At 36.7% G+C, this 27,969-nt stretch overlaps 1 protein-coding gene and 1 long non-coding RNA gene across 23 annotated transcripts in view; one reads left to right on the plus strand and one right to left on the minus strand.

The window, feature by feature from the left end:
- The first annotated feature begins 885 nt into the window (after positions 1 to 885).
- Positions 886 to 27,964, plus strand: LOC148127203 (uncharacterized). Its single transcript, XR_015742069.1, has 3 exons — positions 886 to 1,126; positions 3,978 to 4,156; positions 27,031 to 27,964. It is a non-coding gene; the product is annotated as an uncharacterized LOC148127203 (long non-coding RNA).
- The window catches only part of ADGRL3 (adhesion G protein-coupled receptor L3), a 568,292-nt gene continuing 545,498 nt past the window's right edge, over positions 5,176 to 27,969 (minus strand). For 11 of the 22 annotated variants that reach the window (XM_087926205.1, XM_087926197.1, XM_087926192.1 and 8 more), the window contains 2 exons: positions 27,017 to 27,034; positions 12,513 to 14,977 (listed from right to left, as the gene is read on the minus strand). In XM_087926205.1, coding sequence (XP_087782331.1) covers positions 14,181 to 14,977; positions 27,017 to 27,034 — 815 coding nt within the window. In that variant the 3' untranslated portion in view covers positions 12,513 to 14,180. Of the gene's footprint in view, positions 5,599 to 7,000; positions 11,423 to 12,512; positions 14,978 to 26,982; positions 27,035 to 27,969 lie in introns of those variants that run through there. The other 11 variants (XM_087926202.1, XM_087926201.1, XM_087926198.1 and 8 more) reach the window with 4 other exon arrangements.

The raw sequence follows: 27,969 nt of genomic DNA on the forward strand, positions 1-27,969 counted from the left end.
TGGGAGCGATGTTATTTCTTATAAAATGTAAATTCCAGGGTACCTTAGTTATTGCTTTTTCAACTTAGCCCGGTCAGCCAAAACTTTCACTTCTTATCTTCCTCCTGCATGTTCTTTTCCGGTTGAGTACTTCTTTGAGGTGGCCATTTCTGACCACCGCTCCTACCGCCTTCGGGAAAGGGAGTTTGACCAGCTGAGGAGGAGAGATGCGGCTCTCCTCAACCCTGCTGGCAGTCTCCCCCTTCACCACCTCTACGGGGTGGCTTAGCCCCGAAACCAGCCGGCTCGGGGCGCTCCAGCAGTGAGCCCAGGCAGAAACCGCGCATGATTGCAGATTCCTGTCTGTTGCCGAAGCCCTTCAAACCAGAAGTCAGAAGCTTTCAGTCTTCTTAGTGCAAAATATTTGCAAGTCGATGGGACTCTTTGAGGCAGTGCAATTTCATTCCCTCAAAGCATCCCATCACTTTGCAAATGTTTTGTGCAGAGATTGGAAGTTTCTGGGGACCACGATCTTGCATGGCAGAGAGGTTGGAGAGGAGAATCTCACTAGTTCTTCACAAGATAAGTAACCTGACATGGCAGGATGTGGAGGAAGCAATTGTGGGGAGCATGAGGTATCTCTGTGGGTTGGGGAAGGCCTTGGGTGGTCTTAAGCAGATGGCGTCTTCCATGACTACCCCCCCTGCATTGCCTTCCTCACCCTGAGATACCTCATGTGCACTTAACAACTTGTGCATTCAATTAGCCAATTTCACCTGTTCCAAACTTGTGCATTTGGGTTTTCTTTCCTAAGTGTAAAACCTTGCTTTCTCCATATTAAACTTCATTTTGTTGGTTAGGGCCCATTGTTCAAGTCTGTCAAATTCTTTTTTTTTTAGATCCTGAGCTGGTCTTCTGGGGTGTTAGCTAGTCCTGTCAGCTTATTGTCATCAATAGTCACCTGGCTGGGTTGGGTGGCTATAGAAATTAAATGAATAAATAAATAAATATTTGAAGGATATTGAATTGCATATATTTGCCTCCAGTGAGTCTGTCAATATATTCCAGTATCTGGAGACCATGAGGATATGGTTGAATTTGGGGCCTCACAGATTCTGGAACTGGAAAGATTTCATCTTTGTCTGAGGTAAGTGGCATTTTGTTCAGATGTGATGTACAGGTGGCCTCCATGACCAGGATGGTCTTTGTATAACTTTGTCTTAATGCCAGTTGAACTCATTACTGGCTCAAGGGTACCTGCTCATGGTCATTCATGCCTTAATTGTCCTTTGATTAGATTATTGCAATATGTTTTACATGGGGCTCCTCTTGAAGACTCTCTAGAAGCTTCAATTGGTCCAGAATGTGGTGATGCATTCTGGACCAGTAATGGGCATTCCTTATATTTATGTAGCATCTCTTCTCCACAAACTGCTATAGCTCTCCAAAGGCTTCTGGGTGCAATTCAAGGTACTAGATATTACCTTTATAGTATGCATGGCATAGGCCCAGTTTTTTTGTGGATCACATTCTCCCAACGGTTATCTGCCTATTCCACATGCTACAGCAGGCAGGACAGACTCTGGGTCCCTTCTCTGAAAGAATGTCATCTTATGAGACCTAGGAGATGCGCCTTTGTGGTGGCAAACCCTGATCTTTAGAACAATTTCCCTCCTCCCATATACAGTTGGCTGCCATCCTGCAGACCTTTAGAAAGTAAATCTCCAACTCATTCCCCAAGCATTTAATCCAGGATAAATAGATTGATAGGGATACAATACATTTCATTTCTGATCATGATTTGTTTTATTTTCTTTTACTGGCATTTACCAATATGTTATTTTCTTTTGTATTTTTAAATAATTTTATACGCTGGTCAGTCATATTGTTTAAGTTGGTAGCCATATAAATATAAAGATATGAATGAGGTTTTCATCCCAACTGGCAAACCTCCCCAAACCTCTAAGCCTGTATATCATTGTTCTCTCTCTTGGATGTGTGGAGATATAAATATCCAACAGAGAGAATACTTATTATTCTTCAGTTTAACACTTATTCAAGGATAGACATGTGTTGGATTTCTAACTCCTTGTTAACCAAGCCCATAAATGTGGAAGTTGCATCTCCTTATCCAGATCGTAATCCAATGATTGTAAGACTAAACAGTGAAATTTCCAGATCAAAAAGGTGGAGACTTAATGAACTTTTATATTACAAGAGAATATTATATTCTAGTGCTATCAGGAACTGTAGATCTTCCAAATCAATTTCACTTCTGATATCTCTTTATTGACAGTATGGGATGTTAGCAAAAAATTCACAATATGTTTGTTGATCTCTCTGGCATTAAATTAGAAAGCAAACCACGAGGAAACAGAAAGATTCATTCTGTTAGAATAAAGGCATTAATTCAATCTAGTTTTGGGTTTAGAATAAAAGATAAAAGTAATACAGAATTAGGTAGAGATAATGGGGGCAAAAATTTATAAGAAAGGTAATCAAGAAAAATGTTTTCTAAATAGCAGTAATTCAGATAAATTGACCTATCAAATATACAAGAAACAAAAAAGCATTAGGTTCATTCGGGGTGGAGTTAACATGTTTCTGTGACAAAAGAGAGCATTATTCCAGATTATAAAGCAGATCTAATTCCCAAAACATTAACAAATATTTGATTAAAACATTATTTACAAAATTTACAGATCAAGAAAAAGTACACTTTAATCAAGTGAAGACAAAAATAAAGAAGCAGGACTCAGTTATATTTCTGTAACAAGTCTTTCCAATAAATTCTGGTTACTGAAGTGATGAATGGGATTAGGAAATCACGCAAGGAAATTTTTATTTAATTTTTTTAGATGAAGGAAAGAGAGCTTTGACTTGTCCAGAGTCATTCCTAACTGTTTTATTATTAAAAGTAGATTAGATGAAGGAAAGAAAGCTTTGACTTGCCCAGAGTCATTTCTAACTGTTTTATTATTAAAAGTAGATTATATGTTTTTATGGCAATACTTACAAAAAGAATAAATAAAATATATTATTTAAGTGAATGATACATTTCAATCAGATTGGATTTGTTCCAGAGAGGTATGAAAGACATATTTTAAAAGTTACTGACAAAGAAAGAAATTGGTTGTGGTTTTTTTGATGTAGAAAAAGTGTTTGACAATTTGGAATGGCTTCCATATTTGCAGTTCTGAGAAAAATGAATTGTGATAATAATTTTTTTCATTTGGACACAAATATTTATAAAGAACAAAAATCCATGGCAACATAAATGGCTCTTTAACACAACAATGCACCATCTGCAGGGAACACAGTGTCACCTCTTTTCCCCATTTTTATTTTTCTGGCTTTAGAACTATTAACAATAAAAATATGTCAAGATAATATTTCGAGAGTTACATTAGCAGCTCAAGTTCATAAATTGAAATGATATGTTGATGAGGTACTCCCAGTAACCAAGCCAAAACATTCCTTTATACTCTTAATGACATAAAAGCAATATGTTTTTCTGTAAATTATTATTGGAATAATCAACAAAAATTCCCACTATATAAAGTGACCCTAAACATTTAGAGTGGTAGCAATGCTCCAGTAAGGCTCTTTTCCATATAATATGTAGTTTCCTAGCTGCCTGCTTATTGCAAAGATGGAAAACATATATCTGAGTTTTTGCTGGCTTTGGTCTTAACTGGGATCCAGCTTTGCCAGGTCTTCAATTAAATGTTGCCAACCTCCTCAAATGTTTTCCCCTGTTCATGCATTGCTCGATTATCAGCATACGTACATTTGTTACTACCTTTAGGGAGCAGCTGATCATTGGTGTAAATATTAAGAAGAGCTAGAGCCAATATACTACCCGGTGGTAAGATGCTCCTTTGATTCCTCCATCTACCGTATTTCACTTTCCCTGGAATTCCACATGTGGTTCTGAAGTAGTTTCCTAATGATATTTGTAAGTTTAAAATATTCAGGTCATAAACTTTCTGTTTCAGTATTCTTAGATTGATGCCATCACCATTGCCTGGGGAGGATCAGTTGTGGGGTCTTTTCATGTGCCTGGTAGGAGCTGGAGCAAAGGACAGAAGCTCACCCTGCCCAACGGCAAAACTCAGCATCTTAACCACATGAGTAAACTTGCTTCTGAAAGCATGCAAATACTGGAGATAAGAAGGTAACAAATCATCTTTGGAAAACTCTGTCTCCATTGGCAATGAAATGGAGATGAGCTCCAACCCTAGATTAGGACATGACTGGACAGGGAGAAACATTTACCTTTTTAAAAAAATCTACTATTTGGAGAAAAATGCTTGTCCAGATTGAAACAAATGGGGTTTTTCATTTAAAAAGAGTTTACAAATTGGGAGTAGTATTAATTGACCTCCTCCTCTTCATTGTTTAGTAACTATTGAATGAAAAATTTAAATCTGCCACATTACATACTGATAGATTTCATTGTTTCTTTGTTACTACTGGTGACATTTGCTAACAAGATGCAGTATTTAAATATGTATAATAATCTGAGTATACCCTAAACATTAATACTAAGATGTGGGGATGGTCCATAAATTTTCCTATTACCATTTGGTTATGATTTCTTCTATAATATCCTCTAGCTATTTAGATTGAATGAATGCTTTGCTATGGTCATTCTGCATCATAGTGCAAGTCCATTTGATACAGATGAAAGGCTTCTCCAAAGTTCTGCAACTAGAAAGCAACAGTGTACAAAATGCAAATTAGAACTGTCCAGAACTTGAAATACTCTGTTTCAACTTCAAAAAACAGGTGTATCATCTCTTTATTAACTGTTTTGACCTCAGGATGTTGGGTCATTTCAAATTTCTAATACTTAACTATATGAAAAAGTTTTTGAAAACTAGGCTCGGTAATAAAATGTGAACCTGGTGTTGTATAGTATTGAGAAACCAAAACAATGTCAAAGTTTTTATAGATACCAGCCCCTGCTTTTGTAGCATTTTGAAGATCTAAATCATTGATCAATCCCAGGTTAAATACATAGATTCAAATAATTTGAGCTTTGTAGAGATTCTGCTTTATTACATACCCTTGCGATTCTGCTATAAAATTGAACAATTTAATGTGAAATATGGATGATTATGATACAGTACATATCCCTAGGATTAATAATAGTTTGTTACCAAGTCTTAGTCAATTTGTACAGTACTTTCCTTTTTGGCCCATTCCTGGTTTGCTCTTTCTTTCTACTTGAGAATCAGCAAAAAGCTGTTGTTTATGAATATATAGCATATATTATTTGGGGGTAGTTGCTACAAATTTTTCTATATTAGTATGTTTAACAACATGTGGGGTTTTTTTAGATATGCAAAAAAAAATAAAAATTGGAGGGTGCATATATTCCCTGAGAGTTGCATTTGTAGTTTTGTAAATCTTCCATTAGTGGATTTTTGAAAGTGGCATTAAGCTTTTTATGTGAGGGGTTTTTTTTGTATGCATTTTCCAAGTACCAACAAAGCTGGTCAGACAGTCCCCCTGCTGAGATGAAGGGAGAGATCCAGCCCAGGCCAGGGTAACGAGGGCTGATCTATAAAGAAGTATGGTCATCGTTGTTGTTGGCTAGTCCAGGGCTGTTGGCTGAAAAAAAGTCCTGAGGAAGGGTTCAGAAATTGAACTTGATAAAATATTTTTTTTTTCTTTTTGCAAACAAAATTAACATTTCATAGAAATATGACCAGATGTTTTTTCTTTACATGAAAGTATTTGTCAACAGATTAAGATTTTGGATTTATCAATAGTATGTAGAGTTTTTGCAACAATTCATAACTGAATATTATTTGTAAATCAGCTGCTCTGGGATAGAAAGGAATATGTTGGAAAATAACCTGCAGAGGTCTGAGGCAGATGGGGATTTGGGAGGGAGGTACTTTGCTTGCGACGATCTGCTGCTTTCCAAGGATTCTTCTCCCATGAAAGATAGGCATCTGGCCAAGGGAAAAGTTTCTGGGCATTTTAAAGAGGATACCCCCAGCCCAGTTCTAGGAAGAAGAAAGTTGCTTTGTAAATCCTTTCTATGGCCCAGAAATACAAACACAGAACATAACAAAGCTCAACAAACAATTGAAGAAAATCCTAATAACTGTTAGAAATCTTTTAGGATAAATTATTTTAAAAAAAACATTAGACTTAAATGTCCAGATATAAAAACAAGTTTATTTGGATATGAAGAGGAGACAGGAAGATTAAGGAAGGCAACAAACACACAAGTCTATATGAAACCAGTAAAATCAGCTAGTTACATGTTACCAGGGTGTGTAGGATCTCAGCTTTCAAAGCAGTACAGAGATGTTGGTCTGAAATCAAAGCCAGTTAGTATCCAGGTTAGATGTCATTAGATAGGCTGAGAATCTCATTTTTATGTATTTCTGAGATCAGCAAATGCCAGTCTTTTAGTGAAGACTGGGAAGATTTTGTTGAAGAGAATTCCACTTCTGCATCATAGTCACCGTTACCTAGGCTGGCCATATATTTGAATGATAAAAAAATCCTTCTAATTTGATGTGGTAAGGAGACTTGAATGCATATTAGAGAAAAAAAACATAAGATCTGGATTATTCAAACTTTCTAGCATGTTACCAATTTCCCAGCACTAAAGGAAGAAGAGCATCAACTTAAGTTTTATCAGAATGCAGGGATTTGTTCCAGGATGATAACAGATGTAATAATTAGGATATTTCTTTATTTCATAGCTTTCTGGTAAATTAGCTTAATTCTGGTCATTTATATTGTTCATCAGGATTTTTTGTCAATTCTTTCAAGATGGGCTGAGAGAATAGGGTATGAAAATCCTGCAAATTCCCAGTTATATTTCTTGGTGTGTTGGAAGGCTATGTGAGGGAGTTGCTCACTGTTCATTTAATGGCAAAGCTTGGGCTATTTAAGATCTTCCTCGGATTAGTTCTCAGATCAGTACTCGCACTTCATTACATGGAAAAACCTCACATTCCATTGACTTGAATGCAGACTGGCTTCATTTGTAAATGCTTAGAACTTTTTTTTAAAAAAGAATTGCACCTGAAATAAAGTCCACTTTAGAGGAAATACTCCTGCTTTTTATATTTCTGTTTTCCAATCTCTTTAGGCACTGTTTTAGACCCTGAGTGACCTGCATGGTTATACTAATAGTTAATCAATTCTCCCAGGGCCAAAACAGAACCATCCATTAACATCCAGGCAACAGTGGCAAAATGCAGAAAATGATAAAAGACTAAAAAGGAAGCATTGCTCCCCAAGAGCCCTGGGAAACAGACTTTCTCAGTGGGCACAAAACATATATGCAGCGGGGCGGGGAGTTCAAGGGAGAGAGGCAATGTATCTCTAAGAAGAGATGAAACTAGAATTTGGACTAGAATTCTGAAAATGTGTGCCTCCCGTTGGAAGAATCTCAAGAATCTCTGCTGCTTTTCTAGCCCCCTCCCTTTACCTTGCATTTATGCTCAATGGAGAAAGTGCCCTGTTTGTAAGCAAAATAGTAACGATTTTGCACAATTTAGGAATATCTCAAAGGAATGGAGCATTTGGAATCCTGATCAGAAGTACTCTGCAATGCAATGGTTTTAAGTTTGTATTTGTTCTGTCTAATTCCAAACTCAGGCAAACTCTTCATTTGAAGCAAAATCGGGGTAAAAAATATCGATTAGTTCCTCAGTACCAGGGAAATTTCCAAGATACCATATGTGGGAATATTTAAATTTGCACAGCCTCATGCACATATTCCAAAATGACATAAGGATACAGCTTAGCTTGTTGTGAAGATATGAGTGGATAGTGAACTAAAACGATTATTGTATCTGGCAAATGTGAGGGAGGTAAAAGAAAGAAAACAACAGTTATGATTCAAGAGGAATGTAGAGCTCATATCAGGATGGGAAATGTCCATGCATCTACCAGACAGCAAACTTAGTTTATGATTCCTAATTATGGTAGGGAATGTCTGGGTTTAATTTAACCATCTAAGTCATTCATATCAATAAATTTAGTAGGTAAACGTCTGCTGTAAGTTCTTACATTTTTCGTATCAACTTTTGTCCTAAGAAAAGGAAGTGAAAGGCCCAAAGGAATCAGAAATGTGGAAAATTGTTTGGGACATGGTACAGAAGATAAGGAGGATGCAGTGGGAAAGAAATGGCTTTACTTGTCAATGACACCCTGCATGTCAATTTTGCTTCCTATCCCTTCCCCTGCTTCCCCTTAGTAATGCAGGGAATTAATTCAATAAAAAAGGCTCGTGGGTGTATATAAACCATTTTTGGGGGAAATGGTGTAGATAAATATAATTGTTGGTAATCTGGTGTTCAAAACACATTAGTTAATATGATTTGATCTTATGCTATGGTGGCTCTCATTCAAAAAACATTTATTTTTCTTTTTGAGCATTCATGATTTTTATAGATGATCATATTCTCTTAATTATATTGGAATTAACAGAGGGACTATATAATTAGATATTGCATAGTTTTATGAGTGCAAATAAAAATATTTTAAAAGGGCAATATTGGAAGGATAGCTATTCCTTGTCAATTCCTATAAATTCATGTCAAGTTGAAGTCATTATATGGTTATTTAACAATGTTACTTAATAGAAAATAAAAAATAAATAAAATATAAAGAAATATATACAGTCCAAATTTTTAAAAATAGTTTTCCATTTTTGACTTCTGGCAGCAAAATGCTTGTTCAGATATTAAAAACAGTAACTTCTTCAAACTGCTGTAAAATGGGAATGGGTATCCTTATGATTTGTCAATAATGGCAGGTCAAGAAAGCTTTGGTATGTGAAATGACATCCCAATGTTAGGACAAAGTGTCTGATGTGATGCATATTTCCCCCCCCCCGCCCCCCCTTTTTTTGTAGGCATTCAAATTTGTCTTACACACTCCATCTGGATTTTTCTATGTGTTCGGTGCAAACAGATATTTTGTATACCTGAACGAGGTTTCTGTAAATATCAATTAAATCTATGGTTACAAAATGCTGGGACACAAAATGTTAGGACCTCCTAGAATCAAGTGGAAGACAGGGATGAGATAACAGCATTTCAAAGTTGGAATGAAAAGTAGCGTTTTTTTTAAAGTGGGAAGTGGAAGGCAGGAAGGAAGTGGACTGCAGAGGAACAAAGGGCTTATTCTGCTAGATCAATGGTAGGAGTTAAGATTGGAGGATGTTCACCATGAACTTAAAAAAAAAACATTCTCCCTTCCATATGGGTATATTTTCAAATGCTATTCATGTGCCCATTTTCCTGCAGTCATGCTACATCACTATATAACCTATAGTTTTAGGAGTATATTTAAGATCATATAGGTTTAGGAATGCCGGCCACTCTTAAACTGTGCCTTTAATAGGCACAGTGCAGTAGGCACAGGCCTAATGTAAGGATGGATAATGTGTCACTCTATTCCTTGCACAACTACATTTGTGGCATCATTAATTATTGGGAATGTTGGCTAGGTTTGCTGGAGTTGTAGTTCAGCAAGATCTAGGCTTAAAAACAGAAAGGAAAATAGTGCAATCATGCCATCCGAGTTCTTAGTTTCCTGTCCTGAGTGGAATCCTGAACAATAGCAATTCTATACAGTTGTCATATATTGCAACATTTTTGTTTACAAAGACCACTTATTAGTTGAATAATTATGTCAACAAGGTGTTGTGATGGAATGTAGTCTGGATTCCCCAGAAGAAGGGAGTGCAAGACAGTGAAGTTTAGATCATTTGAGTGGGAGAAAAAGAGCCAGAACGGCTCTTCCATTGGGAGTCTTCGAAGACTATCTTTAATGGTGTAAGTAGTTTGTTTAGTTTGGAAAGATTTCATCTATGGACAAGAAACAATAAACAAAACTGCTCAGAAGAACTTCAGTGTGTCATTCTTAGTTTTTGGAGCCCAACTGGTGTTTTAAGAAGACTCTGTCCCTAATTTATGCTACTGGTATCTAATATATATTAGCTATCTAATATACAGTAACAACGTTTTGAGTGTATGTTTGAAATGCAGGGTCTATGCAGGAAGACATGTCATGAGGTGTGGCCAAATAAGCTGACAAATCAGAGCGGGAGGAGTATAAGATTTAGTCTTCGGGTGTGAGTTTTATGTTCAGCATTTAAGTCTTACAGAGTCAATGAAATGGCTCTCCTACCACTAGAGTTTAACAGCCTGTGTGTTTCTAACGTGTTGTGTGTTCCTATTTGCCCCACAGAGCTAAGTCATATATTCATTGAGACTTGTAGTTCTTTCATGGTACCTTTCTTACTGGACTTATCTCTCACAGAGAGACCTTCTTTGTCACAGAAGCTGCAACAGTTGCTCTTTCACCGGCTGCTTTAATCTTTCTTTCTTATCTTCCCCTGCACATATGGCAAGGGAGCAGAACGCCTTCTTTGGTCAGGTTTACAGCTGATAAGTAGTCAGCTGAATCTTGGCAATGCATTGTGTCCACATAGAACTGAATGATTGGGCACTGACATTTGCACATTTGTGTGGGAGGAAAACACAGAGGAAAGAGAAAGATGACAACAGGCGGTGGGGCTGTGGAGGTCCATACTGTTGATTTTAGTACACTGAGATAAGAAAAATGCAGTAATAAAAGAACTGTCTTTTGCAAAGGACAGTTATCATTGATGAACATTTCTGTGTGTTGTGTGTTGATTGGGAGATGGAAAGAGTGGACGAAATGTCATTTCCCTCCACACATTGATTCAATCTTGATTGTCACCTTCATTAGGCTAAAAGACGGGTATGAAAAATATTGGTCTGCTTCCATGTAAATTCAGAGAAAATCTACCTGAGATGTTCCTAAAAGTTAGGAAAATGTGCACAACACTCACAAAAGTAATAAATTATGTTGGTCACATCTCATTTCCTGAAATGTTATCTTCTATGTTCTTTGTTTCTTCTCATATTTTCCTAATCAAGTCACTTAAAAATGATTAATGTATGTGTCTCAGTAAATCAACTTCAGATAGAACTGGTGGATTTTAATTTTATTTTGCAAAATCCTGCAAGCAAGTATCAACAAAAGAGCACTTAGGTTGGGGTGTATGGAATAGCAAAGGGATTTTATCTACATCTCTTCAAAGGATACAATTCAGCACAGCTATTTGATCTCCTCCTGAATTTAGAAGGCTTTCTCCATGGTTAAAGCCAGTTAAAGCAACTGAGAGTAATATTGCCTTTCCAGAGAATTAACAAGGACCAAGTAGTAAAACAAGAACAAAAGATCTAGGAGAGACTTCAAATGTATTTGCATTTCTGTTTCACAAAACAGAATCAAATTAGCCATTACTGTACGTGAATGCCATTAATGCAAGTAATGTACCCTTCATAATACAGTAGCTTCAACCAAGTAAGAGCTGGAACATCCTTGAAGCAGCTACTTCTGTTTCAAGGAATTCGTCGAAATGCTTCTGAAAATGGAAATAATGTAACAATTAATATTTTTCTTGGGATTATGATAGGGAGAAGAGAATTAAGCAAATCCCAAAGCTGATCAAGATGTCCCTTGCTCTGTATACAGGCAGTCCTCGACTTATGACCAAAATTGATCCCAAAATTTCTGTTGTTATGTGAGACGTCTGTTAAGTCAGTTTGTACTCCATTTTATGACTTTTCTTGCCACAGTTAATCACCACAGTTGTTAAATTAGTGCCATAGTTGTAAAGTGAATATGGCTTCCCCATTGACTTTGCTTGTAAGAAGGTTGCAAATGGTGATCACAGGACGCTGGGACACTGCAATTGTCATAAATATGAGTCAGTTGCCATGTGTCTGGATTTTGATCATGTAACCAGGGGGGGATGCTGCAATTGTAAGTGTGAAAAATGGTCATTAGTCTCTTTTTCCAGTGTCGTCGTAAATTTGATCACTAGATGAACTGTTGTAAGTCGAGGACTACCTGCACTACATCCAGTTCTAGTATTCTGGGTAGCTGTAGCAGGAAGATTGAGTTAATTCCCAGTTTTGTCACCTCTGAGTATCATAAGGGCTATTGCTGTTATCCACAACTGCAAATATGAATTCTGCATTCACAGATTACTCCAGGAGTGCCCTACAGCACTCACATAATATCAGCAGTGGAGTTAAGGGCCTTCTGTTATCTGTTGGAATTAACTCTTCAAAATGGCCACATAAAAGATGCACAGGGACTGTTTCATGCCACTATGTTATGGGCTGGTATGATCTACAAAGATCCATCAAACAGTAAATGCTACATACAGTATAAATATGGTAGAAAAATGTATGTAAAAAAAATAGCTCATCTTTTTAGCTAAAGCTAAAGTCAGCGTGTCCCCAGCTAAGCCCCAGGCCCTTCCTTTTTATGCCTGCCTCACAAGTTTAGATACCTGGCTTATTTCCTTCTCTACATCAGTCTGTGCTGAGTAATCCTTTCATTTGTATAGCTACCTTCAGCACTAAAAGAACTAATATTCTTTTGCTAAAGATAGAAAGGGAGATAAATCAGAAGAGACTGATTGTACAGGACATATATACAGTGCCTTCTAAATCTTAATCAGTTGTTTATTGGTTGGCAAACAAATTTCACTGTTACAACAAATATTAGTAATGAGGTCATTCAACTGGGTGACCATACAAAATGCATCATAAATTAAAAAAAGAGTAAAATCTGTGCTGCTAATTTACCTCCTGGGAAGGTCTACATTACTTTAAACCTTGTCAAATAAATACATTTCCTGTTAGGAAAAATAATGGAAGGGTTTGTGTGTGTATATATACATACATACATACATACATACATACATACATACATACATACATACATATATATATATATATATATATATATATATATATATACACACACACACACACACACACAAACCCTTCCATTATATATATCTCCATCCACTTCAAAATAGGCTTTTAAAAATATCTTTGCTATGAAGCAGTTTTTCAAACCATCGCAGTGAAAGTTCCTAGCCTGAGGTTAGATTTTGACTCCTGTAAAGGCATTATGTTCATCTGCATAAGTCCCATTATGAAATCCCAGCTACTGGAAGGGACATAATGCCTTGGTGAAGGGACTGATGACCACAAAGGCTGCTGCATCTTATCAGTTGTGCCCTGGAAACACGTGGGTCAAATTTCTAATCTGAAAAAAAGAAACTGTTGGCAAATCCATAGATAAAAGAAACAGAGTATATTGTGTGGATGTTATCTGTGTCTATATGCACATTTATATATATTGCATACTGACACACAAACACACAGTGTGATATCACATAACCCAAAATTAAAGAATCATTACTTTGTTTACTCAGTGATTTTTTTAAAATGAGAGAGAGGAATAAAAGGCCAAATAAAGAATACATGAAAAGAATTGTTTCTACTGGTAGACAAACTTGCAAGACCAGCACAACAGAAAAAGGGTTTTTTTTCCACCACATTAACAGGGACGCAAGTTTTGGCGGAACAAAGAGTAGACTATATGTGCAATGCTAGTATCTGTACATTACATAGGAACTGTTCCATTTTTTCTGCCATTAGAATTATCATCAGTTAATACAGAAAAACATAAAAATATACCATGTAGCATACAATTACCAACTTTCTATTTCATTAGATTTTGTTTGCTCCACAGTTCAGTGAGCTTTGGCTAAATTAAGTGGTGAGAGAGAGAAAGAGAGACACACACACACAAAAAAACCCCCAAACCAAAAACCAAAACCCCAAACTATTATGTGATACAGATTCAGAATAAACAGTTTTGCTATTTTTGCTTCTGTTTTGTGCAGCACTCCAATCTAGACGCATCATTGCTAGTAGTTTCAAATGCATGTTTGGCCTTTTGTAAGTCAGGTCCTTGGTACTAAGAAGACAGCACCCAAAGATGCTTAAACAAATGCAGTATAATGTGAGAAGGCCACACAATGGACCACTTCCTTTTGCATCTTATTCATTAGCATATGGTCTCTCTGATGTGACGCCAGTGTATGTGTTGGGTGAGGGGGAACAACAGGCAGTTAGCCTTTTTTTTTCCTTCGTGGGCCTATCAATTCCATTAAAAAGTTATGAGAACTGTTGGTTGTTTAGAACAATATGGAGTAGGAGAACACACAATATTACCACTGCTTTGATTTAAATCCAGACAATAATCCAGATGTTGTACAGGGAGCATTTGTTTTATTAAAATGTTTACTTAGTGTTCTATAGACTAGTGACCAAGTGAGCTGGTCCTTTCAAGGTTTCTTCTGTCAGGGTCCCATCCTTGTTTGGTGGAACTATAAATCCATCACTACTGCCCCGCCCCAACTGATAGTAAGTGTGTAGCTGTTGGATATGGTTCCTGGAGCCCAAGTTTGGCATACTCTTGTAGTACACATCATCGCCATCGCCACCTTTAGTTGATGGGGGATCGGTCTGAGTGCTGGTGGTGACACTTTCTGTGCCTGGCATGCTGGCCAGAGCAGGCATACTAGTGTAAAGAGAATCCCTATTCGGTGACTGGAGATCTTCTGTGTGCTCATTGGTTAGCAAGGGAAAAAAACTTTCGCTGTTGTCTTGTGGAATCCGTCTTTTGCTATAATGGTGAGGCTGGTGGTTCTCTGCAGAATATGCCCTTGGGGGTAACAGTGGGGCATCTGATTCCTCATGAATGAGTTCTAAGCCCAGGTTCTCCTCCTGGTTAAACAAGGTGACATCATCGAGAACAATGGCATCGTCACTCCCACTGCCAAGATTATTGACAAATTTGTTCATCAGATTCCTACTTTGTTCATTAGAACATTCATGTTTGTTCAGGTAGGAAGGTATATAATTGGAAGTGAGTTCTTTCAGAATCTTTTTCTCTAAGGCAGTCTCACTGTGGTTATAGCTATGGTCAATTATTTGCACACAGTTGCTCAAGTACTCACTGCTAGCAATGCTGTAGCTATTGCCGTGGTTACCATTCAGTGGTAGAGTATCCATGACACTTGTATCCCTGGCATTGTTCAGAAGCCCCTCTGAAAAATATCACATAAGAAAATTTGATTTGTACCAAAAAGTATTTGTATATACTCTTGATTTGCATGGCTACTGTCCTAAGAAACAATAATATACTGTTTGTTACAATATACAGTAATTGTGTAAGAAAGGGAATAAAGAGAAAAGAAATTATATTGGGTTTCAAGACATGGAAATATGGATTTAAACCTTATCCATTAACTATTGTTTCAATTTGTAAATTGTTTGTCTTCCATAGTACACTGAAGATGGCTAAAAAGTCAGCATGTAAAGTACAAACAGTTGAAATCTAATTTAAAAAATTCTGAATTAATTATTATCTGAGCTCAAAAGGCCTGGTTGAAGAGAAGGATATTCTTTTCTTGTAGACTAAAAGAGTGGGAGTTAAAATTGATTAAAAGAAACTGGGATTAACACAAATAAAGATATTTTGTGCTCAACAAATGGGGCATTAAAAACAGTAGCCTTGCTTGCGAATCTCAATGCCTGCTCACTTTCATACTGTGAAAGACACTTCTTCAGACAGTCTTGCTCTAACATTTTTAACTGTGTTAAATTTTTTTAACCAATTTAACTATGCTGAGAAAACAACTGGCAACTACAGGTCTTTCAAGATAGGTTTAAATTAATTTAGGGCTCTGTATGCTTTGAAATGAACTGTTGTAGTTCAAGCTGTATAACTTTTCAAGCTAGTAGTGAAGCTTCAAAAAAATGCTTTAAAGAGGTGAGCCTATGTGCCTGTGTGTTCCATAGTATCTATCTTACATTTTAATGCATACATGATGTTATTGCATACTAGTTAACATCTTAATTGCTGCAGTTGAAGTATCTGGATACTCTTTAAAGTTAGTTCCATATAGGTTATACTAAAGTAGTCTAACTGTGATAGAACCAAACCAATAAATATGAACTCATCTAACTGGTTCAAAATGGCCATAACTGATATAGGAGACAAATTCTAGAAATGCATTACTTTGCCACCATTACCATCTAGACATCCAGAAACAGCTGGAATTCAAGAAGCATTCTGGGGCTCTTGGGCTATTTTTTTCAGGCTGGACTCTAATACCAAAACTTAATTTTTTTTTACTGATTAGCAGCAACTGCATGTTATACATATTTAATTACAACTTATTCATCTTATATATTGAATCTTGAAAATAAAACCTTAGATATGGGAATTATAGGCCTACATTTAGAAGGCCATAAGTTTCCCCATCTTATTCTAATTGACCTAAGCATTGGCAGTTCAGATGTATCTAATTATGATTATTAGGTACATCAAATATAATCAAAGAAGGAGTAAGGCAGTGATAGGCAGAATTCAGCTCATTCCCATACCCCCCCAGAACTTTGAGAAACTGAATCTGAGCCTGTTGTAAATGATAAACAATGAGAAATTTAGTCAGAATACCAGGTGAAGAGGGCTCAGAAATCTTCCATAATAAAAACCTGTCCTAGTTAGCATAAATGTTTTCATACCAGCTATATTATTTGAGTAGGGATGGGAAGAGATTGATAATTTTGTTACTGCTACTATTAAAATATTAAATGTTTGACACTTCAGCAATCTAACCCAGAGATCTATCATACAGATTTACTTTCTTCCCATTCACAAATTAAGGCATACAAAATTTCTAAATATTGTGAACAATCACATGTTTATTGCATTCCTTAAATGCGAGACCGGTAAAATGCCAAGAAACCTGTTGCTTGATTCTCCACTGTTTTTGTTTTAGAACAGAGCAGGGATATGTGCCAATAGATGCCAAAAAGGATGAAATAAAGGAAGTAGTACTGGAAGGACTGATTTTAATTCTTCCTCTCGTGTTAGTTTTCTGAACGAAATCATATTGCCCCTGCTAACTAATTTATATTCTGGAATTAATAGTTTCTTATGTATTCCCTTTAAACACAGACATGTACTACAATTATGAACACAGAGAATGATTTCCCACTATCCCTCTCACCATACTTCATTAGCTATCGCTACAGTCTTGACATATTTTAATGCAACAAAACCTACCTATATAGAGCTTTATCACTCAGATAATATAGTTAAAAATTAAAATAATAAAATAAGCATCTATGATCATATCAACAGTCTGAAATACTTAGTTGGTATAATCATGATGATAATTCAAATCAACCCCAACTAATCTGTTCCTTTAATTTACAAATCAACACAAATTGATTCATCTTCAATTAATTGCCCACTTCAGTCATGCTCCTAAATAACAGCCTTTCAATCAATTATTTCATTTGTATTTACCAATCAAGAATAAAAAAGAAATAGAGTGGACTAAGTTTTGGGTGGCTGATTCTATCCGATAAGGAAGCTAAGGCAACGATAATTTATGTAAAAGCATTGGGGAAGGCACCCAGGATCCAATAGAACCCTTCCCAAAAGTAGTAGTCTAAAAAAGCTTACCATCTTTAGACTGTTTGAGATGCAAGGAAAGTTCTCTACTTTTCCTGCTGCTGCTAGTCCTTATTGTCCCTTCTGGGCAAATTTCCCAGTAGCTTAGTCCTAGGCAAGAATCTCCAGATCTTTAGGAAGGGTCTCCAGATGAGTTTGGTGAGAAGCGCCCAGAAGGACACACTTCCCAGGACAATAATTATAACGAGATCATCAGGGCAGGGAGCAGGCCACTTCACATTTTACTAGTCAAAATAATCACTATCTGGGCCAGCTATCCTCATCAGCTCTTTGGCTGCTTTATGTCACTGAGCTTTAAGGTTAGGCCTGCCTTCCAAAATACGCTGAGAGTTTTTTAAAAAAGGCTCTTGGATGCATGCAGTTCCCTAGTATCCACCCTGTTTAGGAAAGAAAGGCTTCCAGGTCCTTCTCAATAAATATGTAGAGCATTACATGGTCCTAACCATAAAGAAGGCTGAATGCCGAAGAATTGATGCTTTTGAATTGTGGTGTTGGAGAAGACTCTTGAAAGTCCCTTGGACTGCAAGGAGATTCAGGTCAAATTAGGATGAAATCCTTGTACAGAGTATACAGTTAGAAGGATTTAAATTGTTTAAAAGAAGCAGACTTATATCTCTACAGAAACACAGCAGAGCAATGATGAAAACCGTCTTGAATATATTTGAGTCAATATAAAAGGAAAAAAGAATGACATTGCTATAGGCATATACTACAGGCCACCCAACCAAACAGAGTTAACTAGGTTAACTAAGGTATGCAAGAAGCATACTACAATAATAATGGGGGACTTTAACTATCCTGACATCAATTGGGAGACAAACTCTGCACCTAGTGGAAGATCAAATCGACTCATGACAGACAACATAGCAGACAACTTTGTCTTCCAAAAAGCAGAGAAGGGAACTAGAGGGACAGCCATTCTGGACTTAATCCTCACTAACAGAGATGAAACGATGGAACGTGTTGGAAGTTACAGGAACATTGGCAGGGAGTGACCATGCAATATTGGAACATTATGCAAACAGAAGAAATACAACAAAGTCAAACTATAATCTTGGACTTCAAAAAAGCTGATTTCAATAAACTTAAAGAGAGTTTCGAAAGGATTCTATGGATGAGAATCCTCAAAGGGAAAACAATCCAGGAATCTGGGGAAACTTTGAAAAATGAGATTATAAAAGTCCAGTCTAGCACAATTCCAATGAAGAAGAAAAATAAGAAATCTCAAAAGAAACCAGCATGGCTGTACAAAAAATTATCTAATAAACTGAAAAACAAAAAGGACAGATATAAAAAGTGAAAAAAGGGGCAAATAACCTAAAGTAGAATATCAGAAAATAGCCTGAACCTTCAAAAATAAAATCAGGAAAGCTAAGGCTCAAAATGAACTAAGGCTTGCAATAAAAGTCAAAAATAACAAATATAAGCTTTTTTCAACATGTAAAACACAAGAAAAAAAGTCAAGGAAACGATTGATCCATTAATGCAGGAGTTCCCAACACCTGAGCTGTGGCCCACTACCAGGCCTTGAACCATTCGGAAATGGGCCATGGAAATGGGCGAGCACGTTCAATAGATCATGCTTGTGCAAGCAGTGGGCAGGCCTGTGCATGCATGTTCCATTTGTGTGAGTGGCAGGTGTGTATGCCTGCCACGCATGCAAATAGAGCTGTGTACATGCATGCTTGCCTGCCGCTCACACAATGGCCAGCAAAGTTGGAACTCAGCATTGATGAGAGAAAATGGCAAGAAGGTGGTGAGCAGCAGGCACAAAGCAGAACTGCTCAACTGCAGTACAACCTATCCAAAAAAAGAGCAAAGAGCTGTAAAATGCAGATTAGTCATGAAAGTCTAAATAAGGAAGCAGCAGCAGATGGAAACTAATCAAAAAGAGAAGCAACCTAGAACTAAGGAGAAATTTCCTGACAGAACAATTAATCAGTGGAATGACTTGCTCCATCACAGGAGGTTTTTAAGAAGAGACTGAACAACTATTTGTCTGAAATTGTATAGGGCTCCCTGTTTGAGCAGGGGGGTGGACTAGAAGACCACCAAGGTCCTTTCCAACTAGGTTATTCTGTAGTCAATGCTAAATAAAACCAACCCTGATTGTTCTTTGGAAGGACAGATGCTGAAGCTGAAGCTCAAATACTTTGGCCACTAATTGAGAAGAGAGGACTAATTGGAAAAGGCCCTGATGTTGGGAAAGATTGATGAATAAAGAGAAGGGCTTGGCAGAGGATAAGAGAGTTATATAACACCATTGACATGAATTTGGGCATGAATTTTCCAGGAGACAATGGAAAAGGGGGGTTATTGTGCTATGGTCCATAAGGTTGCAAAGAGTCAGACATGACTTAGTGACTGAACAACAAATGGTCCTAAACTCAGTTGTGGCAGCCTGTGGCTGATCTGACTCAGAAGCTACGCAAGTCTAGCCCAGTTAGTAGTTGGTGGGAGGTTGTGAGGAAATACTAAGGCTAGATAGAGAAATAAAAAAACACCCAGAAGAAGACAATGGCAAGCCACTTTGGCATCACTGCCAAGAAAGCTGAATGAAGGATCCATGTAGCAGTTTAGAGTCAAGCTCAAAATTACTGCACTTTGCTGATTCCCCCCCGTTCCCAGAAATGTAGTAGGTAGTCCTCAGATTGCAAAGGCAATTGCCATCTCTAAGTAATGCAGTTGAAAAGTGCAATATCAAATCACTAGACTGCTTAATGATGGCAATCCCAGCAGTCCCAGTCGCCCCTGGACTGCATGGGTTATTAACTGAGGATCTCATGTGATGACATGGGAAGAAGTGGGGGTCCCAGGCAAAGAGGCCACTAGGCAAGACCTATGAGTGGGTGAGTGTTATGGGCAGATATTATCGAGCATGTGCAAGTATTTAGGTAGGGTGGGTAGGCTGGCAAAAACGTGATGGGAGGAGTTTGCAATCTTCTGCTGGCTTCCCCACTAATTTTGTCAGAAGCCAACCAGGAAGTTGCAAATTGAAATTGTATGACCATGCAACACTGCAACCATTATAATTGTGAGCCAGTTGCTGAACGCCCAAATCATGATAAAGTAATCAGGGATGTTGCAACAGATGCCTCATCTTCCTTGTTTATTGCCATTGTAATTTTGAATGGTTGCTGAACAAGGATTATAATCTGTGGACTAACTGTAGTCCTTGTGTTTGGTCATAAAAAACATTCTGCACAAGATAGTAGGCAACTATTTCTGTGACACCGCCAAGAAAACTTCATTTACATTTACATTTGATTTGATTTGTCAATCGCTTACAAGATACAGGTATAAGAATAAACATAATTTTGAATTCATGAGATAGAAACTTATAAGAAAAATAAAAAACAATAGGACAGGGACGGTAGGCACGATTGGTGCGCTTATGCACGCCCCCTATAGGCCTCTTAGGAAGGAGGTGAGGTCAATAGTAGTCAGTCTAAGATTAAAGTTTTTGGGGTTTGGGGAAGAAACCACAGTCAAGTAGAGTATTCCAAACATTGACCACTCTGTTGCTGAATTCGTATTTTCTGCAGTCAAGTTTGGTTTGGTTAACCTTGAGTTTGTATCTATTGTGTGCTCTTATATTGTTATGATTGAAGCTGAAGTATTCATTTGCAAGTAGGACACTGCAATGTATGATTTTATATACTATATTTAGATCGGACTGGAGGCGGTGTAGTTCTAGGTTTTCTAGGTCTAGAGTTTCAAGTCTGGTGGCATAAGGTATTCTGCAATGAGTAGAGGAGCAGAGAACTCTTCTTATGAAATATTTCTGGACTTTTTCAATTGTGTTAATATCAGATACATGATATGGGTTCCAGACTGATGAGCTGTATTCAAGTATAGGTCTAGCAAATGTTTTGTATGCTCTAGTTAGTAGTGCGATATTACCAGAGAAGAAGCTATGTAGGATTAGATTAACAACTCTTAATGCCTTTTTAGCTATGTAGTTACAGTGGGCTCTAGCACTTAGGTCATTAGAGATGAGTACTCCAAGGACTCTTTAAACTTGGCTTCAGGAAAACTTTCGCTTTTCTTTTTTCATGTTGATTTGAGAGCACTGAGAAACCAGTTAATATACCTAGCAGGGTATTTCCAGGACTATTTCCAAGCAAACAGGTAGGTCTCAATGGACTCAACAGAATAAGCATGCATAACATTTCCCCAAAACTTCTCTTGTGGTACTTTTGAATGATTTAGTTTCCTTTTCTGGAGACCACTAGGTGGACTTTTTGGTGCAGTTGGGGCCATTCTGAGTCTTGCTCTTTTTGTTGCTCAGAAGCAGTGAGGTAAGTTCCAGCAGTTCAGTCAAGTTGCCAGACATTCTTCTGCAACCATATGCTTTCTGTGGCCAGAGACTTAAAAAAAAATCTTAGCAGGTGTTGTTACTGGAAATGGGTGGGATGAACAGTGGAATGCTAATATCTTAACAATATGCAAGACAGCAAAATTTAGGGTAATGGGGATCCTGGTGGTATGATTCTGGGACACTAAATAGCAGAGAAACGGCTGGCCTCATGAAGATACGGCTACTAGACTGCATAGCCACTTCTCCAGAATGGTGTGAGGATTCCTGCACTGGCCAGGGAATTGGACCAGAAGACCTCCAAGCTCCCTTCTAACCATCTGATTCTATGTTTCCAAGATCACAAAAAGGTCCTTAAGCTGCATGAGTTTATATGCCAAACACATCTGGAAACCTTCAGTCCAGACAGAGGTAAACAGCTGAAGATGGTCCCTGCCATCTCCTCTAGTATCCCTTGTTCCCTGCTCCCCAGGTGTGAAGTTGCAATCCACCACATTGGAAGCCAGGCATAGAGAAAAAGAATTACTGTAGAATCATGGAGAAGACCCTGCACACTCTCCCAATAAAATGACTCTGGAAACAGGAAAGTGAAGAATTCATGGAGTCAGTTTGAAGAACTTCTGACAGCATGCTGGCTAAACCATCTTTAAAACAAAATGAAAAGTCCATCTTCCAATTTGGCTTGTATTGGCAAGGGCTAAAAAATGGCCAGAGGTTCAGTTGAGGCTCAATGAGATTGGGCATTACATTATTAGTGTTGTTAGTCTGAAAATATACACATATCAGGAAAGAAGTTTGCTATTGAAAATTGAGCATGCACAGGTATAGTCATTCCTTTAAAAAGTATTAAAAGCATTAGTAAAAATTGAAAGAAAAAATAGTTCTGAGAAAATGTATATGACAAAGCAGAGTAACCTGAACTTTAAAAAGGGCTTCTAAGTCATTCATTCTTCCTTACATATGTACATAAAGATGTACATAAAGCTTGTTTATATTAGGCACAATTGCAAGAATAAATATTTGAAATTGTTTTCAGTTTGTTTTTCTTTACTCCACCCCCCCTCCTTCCGCCCTTTGATCAACAGGCCACCTTTGGACAGTAAGCCAGATGAGATTTCACCCTACTTTCTGGTCAGATAACTGCTCCAGATTTCTATATAGCTATTTGATCAGTAAGGCGTGGTATAGTATGGTTTTCCCGATGGCGGACACAGCAAATTGGGGTAGTAGAATCATTTAGGGAGGACAGGCAATGGAGACCAGGAGATCATCAATACACATTTGAAGAAATTGCTGATACATGTCTTTTCATTTTGTTTTTAAAGAGATAAGCAGCATTTAGTGGCAGAATGCAGTATACTGCAAACCATGTGATGTTTGCTTAATTCTTTTCATTCTGACTCAGTAGCAAATCTAGTAGTGGATATTATTTCTAAGTCTGCATAGAATTTCAATCAGTGGAATACCATTCAGAGTACATTCATCTCAGATTAAGCAGAAAACTTGAACTTCCAAAAAGTCCTGCACCAAAATTTTCTGAATAGCAAACTTACAAACCATAAACTTAATTATCTCTTAATTAATTAATTATGCAATATTGTTTCAATCCTTCCCTTTTTTCCTATGATCTCAACTGCATCCCCAGTTTTATTCCCATAAAAATTTTATGAGCTAGATTGGACTGAGAGTAATGAGCATTCCACAATTGAAAGGCACAAATATTGTGCTATACTAGCTCTGTTATTAGAAAGTGAAATTGTCTCCTGAACTTAAGAGCCAGAGCATGCAAATCTGATAAAAAGAGCTACATGGCATTAGCATTAACCTATAGAAATTATTGTATTTAAAATGTATGGAGGACTCATCAATTAAAAATATTGGAAAGGTGGCTTAGATATGGAGGTCAGTGCCATTAATAACTGATTGATAGCAATAATGACTGTCATACCTTGAACATGGAAGACTTATATGTGTTAACTATGTAAGAGAGAAAAAAGGCATTATCTCTGGTGTTCTTGTGGATTTCTAGAACACATCTGGTTAGTCTTGTTTGACTTAGTTAGGCTTACCTGATCTATTGAACTAGAAACTGTCAACAAGATTTCTACATTCAGTGAACCCTGAGGATTCTATCACAAACATGTTCATGATTATGTTGCAAAGAGATGACCACGTTCTCCAACCAAAAGATATAAAAAATAAGGCCACTTGGAGTGCAACGAGGCCAGCACCAGCACCAGTTAACAGTTATTCCTGCTGTTATAGTTGATATGCACAGTTTAAATAAATTCCTTTCTCATATAAAATTTTGCTTATTTAAATCAGATTAATGATTTTTTTAAAAAGGAATGTTATTACTTTTATTTGCAATATTAATTCCCCAAATTGCCTCTCGGCAATGAGCTTGCACAATCAAACTATACGTATGTAGTTTCACGTCAAACTCAACCCTAGATGACTTCAGGGACTTGCCTGTGCAGTTTTTTTGGAATGATATGGAAGTGGCTTGCTGTTGCTTTCTTGCAAGATGTTTTTTGATGTCTGAATCTAGCCTATAACCTTGTTTTCCAATTTTAGAATCCCTCTGAGGGCATCTATACCTAGATAGCATTAAGGATAGATTTCATAGATTCAGTGTAACTTGTGGATAACTGCAGTATAGCTGGATAACTTCTGGATAACTTCTGGATAACTGCCCTATTGCTATCCCAAGAGTGGTAGATGACTGACCAATGATTAGGGCAAAGAGGGAACATGCTGAGGAATTCTGAGGTCAAATCAGTGGTGACTTTAGATCCACACTTCATTCCTTTACAAACATACTGTATGTTGTCTTTGTTATTTTCTCCTTATTGAAGCCAATGGGGAGCAAAAATACAAACAAAAACAAAAAACCACTTGGCCTTCTGCTGTAGGACACATGACCTTGGATACTGGTCTACCCATTACTTTAACATAGTAGTGTTTGCTATCTACAGAATAGTGACAATTATAACATCTATAATTATATTTCCTGTTCTCCATTTTTTTAAAAAAACCATTTTGCTGCAGCATTTTAGAAGAATGCAATAAAGTGGTGATGCCTTTTATCTTATTTTGGAAGATGTAATATCCAAAAGTGGATTTTCATTTTCATGCAATAAATAGCAGATGCCAATGGCTTATAAATAAGAATATGATTAGTTATCTACATTTATACCATTTGGGCCTAACCCTAACCCTAATCAAACCCTAATTTGATAAAAGTGTTTATCAAATGTTTAATAAAATTATTTTAGTTCAGTCAAATAGTGAACCTGTGTCTCAGTCTCATTTTCAAAAATGGTAATTGTTAATAGTGGACAAGAACATGAAGGAGAGATAAACACACATCAGTAAGTGTTTAGATCAAGCCCCCACCTCCCCAACTCTTCAGTGCATCAACCCTTCATGAAGCTTCAGATTGTTCATCAATTTGAAAATATTGATTATATAAAAATAATACCATTTTAACAGTATTACTACTAATAGTGGTACTAATACCACTACTACCATAACAACAGCAATGACATCAACTCCTTGGTGTAGCCCCAATGGCATCTTGGATAGTCTCATTAATTGTTAGGGATCAATATTGACCACTTTGTGGAAACCTGGTTTAGATATGTATGTTTATTTTCAGTATTTTCAGTTTAAAAAACCCTCCTTGGGAAAACAATTTTTCCATCTTTAATGTTAACTGAGAAAGTTACACTGTAGATTGCTGGCTGGGGACTTCTGGGAATTGTAGTCCACACATAAGAGTGTTGCATAGGTTGAGAAACACGGACCAAGACTACACAGTAGTCTTGCTTCTTCCTGGAGTCTGACACCTGTCAGACAACTATAACACATATCAAATTTATTACAGTAGATGTTTTCTCTTCTTTGAATTAATTTTTTACTAATGACTGAGATTTGAAGCTTTGGTATTTTTAACTGGAGCATAGGCACTGTTGCTTTGTCCTAACATGCCCAGCTGATCTTCACACTTTCCTGGTGGATGCAAAGTAACTGAGTTCCTAGCTGATGGCATCTTTAGATAGGTACATACTGCAAACATGGTTTTGTCATACAACAGAAAAAAAAAACATGCTTTTCTTCTTTTTTAACATTAGGGCAAGCACTATTACATTCAAAAACTAGTTCCTTTTCTTAGCTGATCCTACTAAAAGTATTGTGATACGGTTCCTATTTGGTTCCGTCAGTTATGTGAATCAACGCACTTCTGAAATAGCTGGAGTTGGAAGTACCAAAAAAGCATCTCACTGCAGCTTTTGGTGATAACCCTTATTTAGAATAACTAACAGTCTTCAAGCACTCACGATCCATCTGAGTATCTCTAATATTATAATCTTTTAAACACATGCAAAAGATGAGACATGCAAAGGGTTCACATTTTTCTGTTAATTGAGATGCTATTGCCAGAAAGAGCAGACAAGGCTAAACCAGCATCGTTTTGTGGAAGTAAATTGCTGGCCATTTGTTGGCCTTTCACTTTCAGAAAAAGACAAAGTTTCTGAAAACAATGAATTCAATCTGCATCTGTAAAGCCCTGTGATTGGGGAATATGCAGACCTTATAATTTTTCTGATCTTAAGTACATTTTTTCCCCAATTCCCCCCCACCCATAATGTTTTCAGGCGTATTTTACCACACTGTAATTCGGGTGTTATAGTATCTATATTTCATATAGACAGAAAAAAGTATGAGTGAAAAATAGCCATTACAGATGCAGAACAAAATCATTCATTTTCTGTCGTGTAAATTGATATTAACAATCCACATAATAGTTGAAGGTTGGAAAGATTAGTGGATCACTCCAAGCTGGTTATGCCTACCCATTAAGGCATTGTTTCTTGCTTTTTCAGCAAAAGCATACAGTTATTAGTTGGAAGTTATTATTTTTATATATTTGAGGAAAATAAAAGATTGCCTTGCATTGAAAATGAATATAGTTCTCATGAAATGTGCCACAGCAAGAAAACAGTATGATTTTGCAGACAAAAATATTCTTAATTAAAAAGAAATGTCATTCTCATACAATTACACAAAACTAAACATACTGGATGAAAAACAAAATGAAACAGACACGACATATCCACTATCTGTATATAGTTATAAAATATGGCTTATTATTCTTGATTCTGTATTGTGAGAGATGAATTGTTTTTAAATATGTACATCACTGATATATGATGCATTAAAAAGTGAACTAAAAAAATTACATTTGATATGCAATGTTTAGCTTTACTCCCATACTTGTCTCTCTGTAGGGCTCTAAACGACAGCATGAAGAAAAGGAAAGAAAAAACAACAAGTAAGCTTACAGTGACAATAGAAGAAATATGAATCAAAAGCAAATTGATGATATGCAGAAAAAAGTATTAACAGAAACTATTTCAACTCCCTGAAGCAAATGAATTTATTTACATGGGTTGTTTCTATTTGAGTATAAGTCACATATTTATAATAATAAATGAAGTTGTTTTCACCTCATCATCGGCTTTTTGAAAGAAAAAATCAAAATTAGAAACTGAAATTGAAAGTATCGTGGTATATATCCATATATAAAAATATTTAATGTATATTATACTGGTAAATATTTTTTTGTTAATTACATCATCTGATGCATAAATATTGAAATCCAATTCTGTATTAACATGGGTGTTTCTCTTTGTGGATATCATGTTAGCTTTTTTCAGCCATAATATTCTGTATACTCTTAAACAAACACTTATTTTGAGAAACATTTCAGAAACAACATCAAGCATTCTAAGTGCCGAGCCTGATGCAATTGGTAAAATACTGTTTGGATCCAAGAACACTTCTTAGTCTAATCAGAAAACTTCAGTGAAAGCTGGTCTTAATAAATAGAAATGCTTGGAATAAACAGATTAGCTGTCAACAATGTTGCAAATCCAATTTCATTTTACTGAAGGTTATTTCTGAGTAGTTTGGAGAACTGGCAAATACTACTTCTGACTGGAGATTTTACAGTACCCTTCCCCTGCCACGCCCACCAAGCCACGCCCAAGAACCAGTAATAAAAAAATTTGAATCCCATCACTGGATTGAATGTTTTATTATATAAAAAATTTGCAGGTTTTTTTTGAGACATTTTGTTTAGTTTTGATGAAAGATAGAAATATTAACTGTAGCTATATTAAAGTGTATAATTGATTGCACATGTATGCACTATACCAGGTGGTGTA

The sequence above is a fragment of the Pseudonaja textilis genome, chromosome 2 (genome assembly GCF_049901715.1).
Source record: "Pseudonaja textilis isolate UNSWEBS1 chromosome 2, rPseTex1.2, whole genome shotgun sequence".
Taxonomy (NCBI): domain Eukaryota; kingdom Metazoa; phylum Chordata; class Lepidosauria; order Squamata; family Elapidae; genus Pseudonaja; species Pseudonaja textilis.